General features: G+C 40.5%; 2 protein-coding genes across 3 annotated transcripts; both read left to right on the top strand.

Moving 5' to 3' along the window:
* Positions 1-949: 949 nt before the first annotated feature.
* irgq2 (immunity-related GTPase family, q2) lies at positions 950-2,080 on the top strand (the record flags this gene model as incomplete). The annotated part of the gene is made up of 1 exon (XM_080425853.1): positions 950-2,080. One exon carries the CDS (start codon positions 950-952, stop codon positions 2,078-2,080), a length of 1,131 nt encoding a protein of 376 aa, XP_080281979.1.
* Positions 2,081-4,343: 2,263 nt separating this feature from the next.
* On the top strand, positions 4,344-11,607 carry vsig10l (V-set and immunoglobulin domain containing 10 like). Of its 2 annotated transcripts, none has more exons than XM_080426861.1 (12): positions 4,344-4,573; positions 4,891-5,223; positions 5,838-6,110; positions 6,896-7,090; positions 7,393-7,638; positions 8,281-8,559; positions 8,896-8,988; positions 9,518-9,730; positions 10,678-10,797; positions 10,924-10,961; positions 11,058-11,150; positions 11,241-11,607. In XM_080426861.1, exons 1-12 carry the CDS (start codon positions 4,498-4,500, stop codon positions 11,316-11,318), a joined length of 2,037 nt encoding a protein of 678 aa, XP_080282987.1. In that variant the 5' UTR covers positions 4,344-4,497; the 3' UTR covers positions 11,319-11,607. The 2 variants fall into 2 exon arrangements, with proteins under 2 accessions (XP_080282987.1, XP_080282986.1); XM_080426860.1 differs by having other exon boundaries at positions 6,896-7,165.
* The last annotated feature ends 270 nt before the right edge of the window (positions 11,608-11,877 follow it).

Below are 11,877 nucleotides of genomic sequence, written 5' to 3'. Positions count from 1 at the left end.
TAATTTGATGAGTTAAACAATCATTTGAAAATAGCCGATCTATAAGCTCACAACATTGTGAGCTTGTAGATCTGCTATTTTCAAATAGCCAAAGTATATAGGGGCCAGGGCTGAAATGGTTAATGTATGTTTTGTAATAATAATCAAAATCTACAGTAACTAAAGTTTTCAAATAATTGTAGTGAAGTAAAAGTATGACATTTGCCTGGAAATAATTGGAAATCATTCATATAATTGGTCCTCACTAATGGTCATTAAAATGTTGTAAATAGTGTGCGGTAACATGTGTGTCAGCATATTACATTCAGTCTATGTATCAACAGTATCCATGTGTGTGCATTCCATCATTCAGGATTAGGGATGAGCTTACAGGATTAGAATGTTCCACTAACTGCACAGAGCCCTTAAATAGATCAGACAGACCGTCAGGTACAATACAGTAGTAGAATCTTGACGAGGAATCTGCAGTTGGCGACTGAGAACAGGCCTTTCAAGCGATCGCATTCTGCCCGTAGTGCTCATTTTCAATCCAGTTTTGAGGTAAGGTTCAAAATATTGTTGGGTGTCATATGAAAACCAAATGAATCTTACTTTTTAATGATTTATTATTTTACTTGACCATGTCAAGCAATCACATCAGGGACATTCATAAAAGGGTAAAATATGTAACAGTTTTTCTGTAACACAGAGGGAATTTTATTTTGTGTTTTGAACCTGTATGTCATGAGTACCATTGGCCCACTGACAGTGATTTAGTTTACATCCAGGTATCAAAGAGCCCTGCTATTCCCTCATATAATTTGTTAGTATCCTAAAAACAAATATCCTAAAAAAATGCATCCACGTGATCATGGAAATGGCACCCTTGATAGAAGTACAATATGCACTACAGCTGGTACAATACCCAATAATACTGCCTGCAAATGATCTTTTATCCCCCCCCCCAGAAATGGAAAGAAGCCTATGCCTCATGGAGACCCTCAAAGCGTCTATGGAAAGCAACAACTTATCAGATGTCAAGGAGGCTGTGGAGGATCTTCTCATCAGCAGGATCAACTTGGCCGTAGTGGGGGACCGTGGAGATGAAAAGATGTCCTTTATCAATGCACTCCATGGCCTCGGGCCTGATGATGAGGGGTCCGCCCTGTCTCCACCCAATACTGCCCCAGATGCATTGGCAGTTTACCCCAACCCAAAACATCCTGACTTTCGCCTGTGGGATTTGCCGCCAGTCCCAACCACTTCACCCTTTACACCTCATGTATACACAGACCAGGTCAAATTCCTGCGCTATAATGCTGTCTTCATGACATTCACAGAGTCTCCACAACCTAACAGCGTGGCTGTGTTTTTGGAGGCCCGCTCATTCCAGCGAGAAACTGTGTACTTCACTCTACTAGCTTCAGAAAATGACACAGAAAATAGCCTGGAGACCAAGAGGAACACCAGTCTGGAGATTCTAAAGGCTGAGGGGGTGGCCCTGCCGAAAATCTACCTAGTGAGACCATCAGCCTTGGAGAAGTTGGACTTCCCTGCCCTGCTGGAGGACATAGGCAGGGACCTCCCAGAGATAAGAGCCAATGCACTCCTGCTGGCGCTGCCAACCCTCACCTCCACTCTGGTCTCCCAGAAAAAGGATGCTTTTAAAGCACTGGTTTGGGCAGCTGCCTCGCTTTCAGGTGGGGTATCTGCTATCCCTGTCCCCTTGGTGTCATCTATGGTTGATTGCAGTGTAGGAGTGAGGATCCTGAACAAAGCGCGGACATCACTATGTCTGGATGATGACTCAGTCGAAAGGCTGGCCCGGCAAAGGGGTGTGGATCCAGCAACGCTCAAAGCCTTACGGACCTGTGACCTGTCCACAGAGGTTACCAAGGGGGGAGTGAAAAAGCGCTTGAAAGCTGCAGAGAAGGACTTGGCTACAGTTTCATCTAGGCTGGTGTCGATGGCTATGCCTAGACAAGCCCGCTCTGCTAGTCGGTCCTTCACTGCCATGCTGCAGGCCCTCAATGGTGCCATCGATGAGATGGCGTCTGATGCTGAGAAGATAGTGGCTGTTGCTATTGGGGAGGGGAAGTGAGGCCTGGCAGATGCAATTTATTTTTATGTGACTTTTCATACTGTACATTTTGTTTCTACTTGCTTTTTGCTCAGTATCTGCAATAGCACATAAGACTGATTGACATACTGTCAGATGCAGCGCTCCTGGACTTCAATCGAACACTTTCATTATTGTTTCTGAAAAACAACTAAACAATCCAAGGGGCATAACATTAAGATAATTATAAAGTAAGAGCTGATAGCAGCATTCAGAAAATCTGCAACACGAAGTCAAGTTACAATATACTGTTTGTGAACAATTGTACTGTAAATGTCATCAGAAACAGATGCTGGTCGGTGGGTTGTATTTTTCACATATGCATGAAATAACTGAAGAGAGGAAGTTTAACTCAGCCAACACTATGCATGATGTTACATCATGCAGAGAGCGTAGGAAAAAAATATTGTACCACATCCAATAAAAGATACTCTTTCCGTGCTTGCCTGTGATGGAAACATCTGCCCCAAGTAAAAAAATAAAGAAAATAAAAAATAAAGAATGTACTTTACTTCACGTCCCTTAAGTAAGAATTTCCCTTGAGCCATGAGCCAAAGAATTGTGCAAAAAAACTATTTGTTATATGAATATGTAGTTCTCTGTTTAGTCTTATGGATGTGCTCTTGCATAATTAAGATTTTGAGAATATTGCCTTTATTGGTTTCTGGCAATAACAAAAGTAAAAACAAATTACTATATACTTACATCACTGCTTTATAAAAAATATTATGAAGCAGTGATATGTAAAAAATATATATAAAAATATATATTAACTTTAATAATGTGTATTTATTTTATTACACAAAGTATAGAGTACCATAAGTAAGGGCCACACATTTTTCATGTGTACAAGGGAGTTTGTGAATGGTTACATATTAAACTCTAAACGCAAACTTTCAGTTCAAATATGAAAATTATATCCCCACACCAAGTCTCAAGTAATATATCAATTTTCCCTATAGATCAACTCTTGCCTCAAGTATAGGCTAAATACAATTTTGACTTGAGTCTAGATAGACTTAAATCCAGGTGACAAATTATTGTATTCATAATTCACTCGAATCCCTGCTCTGCTACAGTAGGCCTTCAACCTGTGCACAATGGCAGACAATCCCTGCCAGACCATCTTTGAGTCTAACAGTCATGAAGGAGCTGGACATTCAGTCCAGTGTTACCACTTCAAGTTCATGTAGGCAGCATCATACTACAGACCCACCAGAATTGAAAGATTGTTTTAAAGGTAAATGGCTCAAACTATAATAACACCATGGCCAAATTTCAACTGAGAAGATGATGGTGAAGCTCTCTTGCTGACCACAATAAAAGGATAAACAGGTCCTCATTTAGGAGTGGTGGGGTCATGTCACAAGTAAGGACAGTCAGGAGGACACATAACCCCACTCCTTCTTGTCCTCCCCCACAATGCTGATCAAACCACCGGGGAAGAGTCATTCACCGCACACACCAGTAGATGGCAGTGTGATCATGTTTCTGAAAGCTGTGAGCGCTGCATAGTCAGCTGTTCTTGCTTTACTACAGTTACAGTACATTGTTCTCTATGCTCGTCTGAGATGATGCCATGATGTCCAAAGTTCCTCCAGTGTGGTGTTGTGTTCCAGAGCATTCAACAACTCCAAAACCAATCTGGACCGACAGAACCAGAATAAATGTATCTCATGTAACTCATGTATGGACAAGTTCACATTGCTCTCTTTGTGGGCACTAAAAAAGGAACTTTGTGTATGCTACATGCCTGCCTGTCACTTCTGGAGCATCAGAAAGCTCCTGTTTTATGAGTCAAGGGATTTTGTGTTGTGTAATGTATATTTTAATGTATTGTACCGTTTTTATTCATGGGTTTTTGACTGTTGTTTGGACCCAATGTTTTATACAATTGTGTCAATAAAGTAACTAACTAAACGAACTAACTATCCAAATCCATTTTTTTATTTTCCCTTTTTGTATTGAAATGGTCTCTCTCTCTTAGTGAATTGTACTACATGTACTTTTACCATGTCTTTCTTAATAAAGTATTCAATCAATCAAAACTCCCTCTCTCTCCATTTGACTTTCATTGACTAAACTAAGTCCGAGCCACCCCTTATTTAAAAAAAAAAAAATCAAAGTTGTATTTCCAAAGAGATGGGGGTGTGGTCTCATGTGCAGCATCAGGGTTTTCTACACAGGTGCGTTTCCTTCCCAGTGTGATCACACATCACAGCAGACAGCACCTGGAGGACATAGAGGAGCCATTGACCGTCACTCGGGTTAGCGTTTCAAGGACATTTCCCAGCCTTTCTGTTCTAGAGGCTGCAGGGGGACAAACTTTAACATAGCCTAACTGCTATAAAGTGAGCTCGGACAACCCTTTCCTTGGATTTTTACCTCCAATATAGGCTATGTGGCTGAACACACTCGAAATCGTCAGGGGACACTCAGTGAGGGCAATTTTGTTGACGTTGTTGACTATTTCAGGTAAGAACGAAGACTGAAACTGTTGCAGTGTGTGTATGTGTGTGTGTGTGTGTGTGTGTTTTGAGAGAGATTTCAGCCTAATTGCATAACAGCATTTTTACCTATCTAAGATGGTGTATGATTTATGTATTTATTTATATAGAGAGATTGCAGCCTTAAATTCCATAACAGCATTCTATCTGTCTTAAGATGTATGTTTTATTTTTGTGTGTGTGTGTGGGGGGGCATCTATCTGGATGGCTGGATCTACATATGGAGAGAAATAGATCTAAATGAGTGCTACTTACCCATGTAAATTTCCTGTTGTATTTATCCAGGTGTACGTTGTGCCCTGGACATTTCACCCCCTGGGCCCAATCTGGTCAATGCCCAAGTTGGCAGCAATGTGACGTTGGCCGTGTCCATCAGTGGCGCTTCAGATCCTGCGATTGGGTGGTTTATGGATAGTCTACCCGTGGTCACCTGGATTATTGGCTCCACTACTTCAATCCCGGATATAGCAGATAGCCACAAAGGAGTATTGAAGCTTGAAACAAACGGATCTCTTACTTTTTTAAATGTACAGCTTGGGAACAGCAACAACTACACTATCGAAATAACAAAGGCTGGACTGGGTACAGACTCTGCTTTGTTCACTCTTAAAGTATATGGTAAGTATATGAGGTCATTGTTTGTAGATGTGTTGGGCAAAACTCAAAGGTGGTTCACCGGCAGATAGAGTTGGGTCAGCAAATTATTCTGGAATTTCTGGAGCAGTAGATCTCAAAGTGCGGTCCAGAGGGCCTCGGGGTTCCTTGAGGGTGTTCCAAATGGACCCTTAAAGGTCTGTAACTGAGTTTTATGGGAGTCCTTGAAATAAAAAGACTAAATTGCTCTAGTTCCTCAAATGAAGATGAGCTGAATTAGATATTGTTTTTTTTATAATTAGGCTATGGAATAGTTTGTTATGAGGTACACACACCAACATTTTTTGTTATCTAGTGTGCAGTTGGACAATTTGGCCAAAGGGTGGTGCTAGAGGAAAGGCCATGGGGTCACCAAAATCAACAGAGTTCATCCATTTTAATGAATTCGCCCAGCATTTGCCATGGCAATTCACCCATTTGATCTTTGGAGCCCTGATGATAGTGGGCCTAAAAACAGACTTAAATGAGTTAAACAATAGTCAGATTTTGCATTTCAAAAGATTTGAAACACCATTGTTGTATACAGTATATCATATTTGATGCATCTTCATCAGTAACCCTAACCTTTTCTTTTGCAGAACTCATTGAGACTGTTACTGTGAATACAGAACCTGATAATGCTCTGGAGGGATCCAACAGGTTCACTCTGCATTATAGCACGGTGCAAGGAGTGCCTGAGCAGTGGACGTGGTACTTCAACAGAAAGGAGATAAAGGACAACTCCCACTACTCAGTCAAGCAAAAGAGTCTTGTGATCAGTCAGCCAAACCGCAACGACACGGGACAATACAGTTTGAGCCTGAGGAACCCCTATAGCAATGTTACGACTTACAAGAACATCACTGTGCTGTGTAAGAAGGAAGAGAACGTTGTGGCAGGAATTTAATTGTGATAAGACTGTTACACACAAATTGACCAAAATATACATGGCGGCTATTTTGATCTGACCTCATACATACTCACCCACAAGCATACATTTTGAAAAGCCTGTACTTCTTGTATTCCCTATCTGCAGACCAAAAGGAAGATTTTTCTTGATCTGACTTCACACATCTCATTTAATAATCTGTAGGATTTATAGCAACTTTCTGAAATAATAGTTCTCTGGTGTCTTAATATGTGAATATTGTTCAGATTTTGTGAATTCATAATCTCATAATCACCCATCCACCACTCCATATTTGACATGATTCTCTCTCACATATGTGCTCCAATGAGCGCCCCTCTCTAGTTAACTTGCTGTTGACAACTAGAGTAGAGATTGCTTTGGGAGGCTACATGATTATTGTACTCCTGTCTTGTTTTTGGTGGAGAAAGAGGGTCTACACTCTTTGACTCTCTGGGGCTAATCTTGCAAACTATGAAAAATTAAACTTTTATTTTATAGTGGAAGTTAATGGGGGTCAGGTTGGACCGAAACCTTACCCAAATCTGGAGTCGTACATCATAGATGGCTGACTTCATAGACTGGCCACATGAAGTCCGAGATCCACACTGTTATTAAACCTATGTTAATTGAGTAGTAACATTCCTGCTCGACAATAATCCATTGTGAATGAATGTGTAATCATAATATTTTCCTATTGGATTTTGGAATGAAACCCATGTCTCATCCATGCTTTATGGTTTCCTACAGATGGACCAGATGAACCCAGAGTTGTGGTCAGTCCAGAAAAGCCCTTCTATGTATCTGGGGATTCCCTCAACCTCTCCTGTCAGTCTGAGGGCTTCCCAGTGCCAGCTGCTGAATGGCTCTTTGGAGGACACAGCCTTCCCAGTTCCCACACAGGATTCCTCAATCTGACTAATTTACAAGCCAATCATCAGGGAGGTGTGTACACCTGCATGCTACTCAATGAGGAGACTGGAAAACGTCGACAGAGGAATGTGACCGTCAATGTTTATGGTATGCAGAATACTGGGCATACTTTAAAGTGTATGAAGGGTTGCACTGCTCCCAATGTCTTTAGACATATTCAATTCAAACTGTAATCTGTCCTAGAGGAAACATTGATGAATGATGTTTTATGCAACAATACACAACCATAGTGATTTAGTAGTAACTGAATAAATGTTTCTGTTATTTTGTAATTCAACTGCAATACATACTATATCTAATCTCTTGTTGGACAGAGAGGCCCTTGGGCAGCCCGCTGTGCTCTGTACATTCAGTCTCTGACAACAGTCGTCTGCAGTACAACTGTCGGTGGCCTGGGGGCACACCAAAGGCCCTGCTCTCATTCCCTGCTCTGGCCAATGGCAGTAGTGGTGCTGGGGAGTTTAGCCTGACAATGCCTGCCTCACAGGAACTCAGCGGGAAAACTGTTATATGCGTTGCTGATCACGAACTCCAACAGAATAACTGCAACATTACTGCACGTAAGTTTCAGACTTTAACCACATTAGGTGAACATTAGGCAAAAATAGCTGATCTACAAGCTCACAACGTGTCACATTGCGACACGTTGTGAGCTTGTAGATCAGCTATCTTCGCCGAAGATATTAGTGTAGAGGAAAAACAGAAGGGGGGCCTAGTACAGTATAGAGTCCCTGCTGGACTCTGGTGAACTAAGGCTGTATAGGCTTTAAGTTGTTAGACCTCATAATGATATATGATTGGAAGATAGATGTAGCATTGACCATATTCACACGATGGCCATTTTCACCCAAAAAACGACTTATTTTCTATCAATTGCAAAGCCTTGAATCCATGGATTCTTTTTTGTTTTTGTCGCATTCCTAAGCTAATAATTTGATTCCCGTCTCCTACCGTCTCCTACTGGAAATACACACGGTCATCAAATGATTGTCTTAGGAATGCCACAAAAACAAAAATAAATCCATGAAATCAAGGCTTCATGGGGTGTGTAATTGATAGAAAATAAGATTTTTTTTGGGTGAACTCCTCCTTTAACGTAATATGACGTAAGAGCGCAAATGGCCCCTGTCTGGATATGGTCGATTGCACAATGTCCCAATGATGCTATTACTCACTTTTGTAAAAATCTTAATATTTGCCAGGAAGCCCAATGCCGTTCTTACCAATTGTCAGGACCACAATTGAGATGACTGGCAAAATACTGGTCACCATTCAGTGCGTCAGTCATGCCTCACCTACGGCTGTCATCTCATGGTCCAAAGGGAATGAATCTTTAACCGACGGGATGCAGTACCAGATCAGTACTGACACCACACAACTCCGTATTAGAGATTTCAATATCAGCAGCTTTCTCCAGGAAAACTACACATGTACTTGTAGCAACCCACTGGGCAGCCAGACAAGGGACACTCAATTACAAGGTATAGTGCTTCCTTTGTCAGCGTTTTCTTGTATTTTGTTTTGTTTATAGGCTCTTTTTTTGTTGCCATACTACACTTCCCAGTTTAGATATTTGTATTAAAGTAGTAAGGAGTCATTTGCCTACACATTCCTATGTAGAGCATGGGCACGACAAGAGTGTTAGCAAGACCTCAGCTGCACAATGAACCCTTAGACAGAATGCTAAGTAATACCTGAGATTGCTTTCTTGCTCAAACAAGGCTCCATAGTCTCCTTGCACTCCCCCCTTTGCTTTCTCTCTCTCTCGCTCTCCCTAGCTGTCTCTCACAAATCCACCCCACTCTCTCTCTCTTTAGGCCCCACCATCTCAGATTCCAGTCTGTTCCCTAATCAAGATGGAACCATCATCACATTGACCTGGGAGGTCCCGCCTACCTCTGTCGTTACAGGTAAAGTAAACATGATTTTGCTGCAACGGGGTTACCGGTAACCCCCCCACCCACCAATAATCCTTACATTGCATGGGAACCTAGCCTTCCTTTAAAAAAACTATGTGCATGTCAGCAAAACTGCGCGGGAGGAATGATGACACGGTATGTTGAAAACAGAAACTCTAAACATAGGGGTGTAAATATTGCTCAATATGCCAAGGCATTGGTTGAGCACTAGGTTACTAGGTTTTGTGTTGGAAAAGTACAAAATGATTGTGGTAGTTAAATATAAAAAATGGTCATTTGGTTAAACTTGTACACTGGTTTAATTTAATTAATTGGTATCCCACACGGGAGGGCAGGGTTTGAAACTTGGTTAGGACATAAACCTTATAGACAGCAGATTTAAAGAAAAATCTGAAGAAGTCTGAATGTGTGTTATCTTAAATATCATGGGGCCATGTGTCAATGGGGGCTACAGATCATTACATTCTTTGCACTTATCTTATCATTTTGATTCAACATGGTCACATATGCTCCCTTGCAGGTTTTGCCATCCAAATGAAAGGACCTGATCTCAGCGACACCAAACAAAATAGAGGGGCCTCAAGGCAATTCGAAACCATTCAGCAGAAACCTGGCTCCACTCGAAGTACAGATATCTCTACCCTGGATCCCAAATCAACATACAGGTTCCGTGTCATCCCGAAGGTTGGTCGAACCGCCGGAGAACCATCTGAGGTCCATAGAATTGGACCAGGTATGACATGAAAGGCCCCTTAAGTTCTATTTTAAAACTTTATTAGACATCCATTTCAACGAAGCAATTGTTGCCTGATGTTCATTATTCCTCAATATCTGTCAATTAATCCATTAAGACCGGGAACACATCTGTGTCATTTTAAGTTAAAAAAATGGCAGATATACAAACTCATAGCGCTTGTGTCCTTGAATATATGTTTTAAAGCGAACATTTTTAACTCCGATCTGTGCTTCTGGGGGTCCCTGGAACAACATATTTTGAGATGGGGGGGGGGGGGGGGGGGTCCACGGCCAAATAGAGATCATTTTGTGGGTCCTTGACATGGAAAAGTTGGAGCACCACTGATATAGCAACATACTGTTAAAATGGAACTTAGATAGCATGTTATGTAGACAGATGCCAGGTCATTGTTGACCTGGCATCCTATAGTGTGTATAGTTTCAATGTAGGCTGATGATAGGTTCTTGGTTTATGTATGTATTAGTTATTATTAGATTATTGGTTTATTCATGTATTACTTTATTATTAGATTACAATTTTTTATGCATTTGATGTATTATGATGTATTATCTTGTGTCCTTGCTTACTGTAAATCGCTCTGGATTAAGAGCGTCTGCTAAATGCCTAAACTGTAAACTGTTAGGATTTAGAAAACATTTTTAGATGTATTTGGCCATGGACCCTCATCTCAAAATGTTTTGTTCCAGGGACCCCAGAAGTAAAGATTTTAGTTACTAATGTTCACCTTAAAAATATATGTATTAGATTTGCACACATTTTTAAGATTTTTCAAAAATCGTGAAAATGAGCTTGTAGATCGGCTATTTTTGAATAGCCAAAGAAATCTTAAAATGACACAAATGCGTTTCTGGATTGAATGGGTTATAGCAGGCACAGCCTAATGTACTTTAACTTGACCATAATTTGTGGTATTTGAACTGTAGGTGGGGGTCTAAGTGGCCCAGCTATCGCTGGTCTTGCAGCAGGAATTCCCTGCAGCCTCCTCTTCCTCATCCTCCTCGTCCTCCTCATTGGCCTCTGTGTCACGTGCTACAAGAAAAAAGGTAACGCTCATCTTTCTTCAGCACCAAACCCTAATCTCCTGTGAAGACGTTTGAACATGTTGTTGGGTTTTAAATTCTGACACTTTCCCCATTAACACTTGCACTATAATCCGTTTCATACTGTAGGTCAACAGAGAAGTTACCCGAAGTCCAATGTTGTCAAGGTTAGAATTCGGATGTCAGATGGGAATGATTTAATTAATTCTTAGTGTTTTATTGTGGTTTGTTTGAGCTTAATTTCCATCTCTGCTTTCACACAGGCGGTGACAACACCACCAGATATAATGTTAGTCCCCCATACCCTGCTGACTGGAGGCCTGAAACCTCCCCCTGACTACAACAGATTACATCAGGTACCCTCCCTGTCTGATTTAAAAAGAAAAGCAAATAAAAAGGATTATAATTATATATGCAATGAGTAAATGCATGTTAATTTCTTTCAGAGCGATTCGTCTGAGAGATCGATGCCCCTCCCCACATTTGTCCCTTCTCCACCTGTGAGATTTGCCACAACTGTGTAACACTTTTTTTTAATGCACATTTTATATATTCAGATATCATGATTTAGATTATCAATAGTTGCTGGGTGTTATTTTATTCATACTTTGATTGTTTTAATGTGTTATTTATTTATACAATTATTATGTAAATATACATCATAATTTATATTGCCAGTAGTTGGTGGCATATACTATTTATTCCACTAGGGGAGAGATATTGCTTGAGGCATCAACCATGTAATACTCCTTTTAACCACTTAACTTAAGCCCTATTTTACATTTTATATCTGACATGCCCAAAATGGGGACGACAGGGTTAATAAGTTAAACTATGAGTTCTTATTTTCTTATGTTCTGTAACAATGTTATTTATTTACAATAAAACAAATGTAAATTCAGGTAATGTTTGCATCAATTAATTAATTTAGCCTATCTTTAAGGCAGGCTGAATTGCTCAGTGACACAACTAGTTTTGATCATAATATAGAGATTTTTTTCTTGTGGACTATAAGATGTTCTATGTTAACCTTTTCTTGCTAGAATTATTTCAAGACATTCCTGGCTCTTCCCATTTACTATA

Source organism: Gymnoscopelus braueri (genome assembly GCF_963280865.1).
Source record: "Gymnoscopelus braueri genome assembly, chromosome: 4".
Lineage (NCBI taxonomy): Eukaryota > Metazoa > Chordata > Actinopteri > Myctophiformes > Myctophidae > Gymnoscopelus > Gymnoscopelus braueri.
The sequence above is the reverse complement of the archived record's forward strand: the minus strand, read 5'-3'. Positions and strand labels throughout refer to the sequence as shown.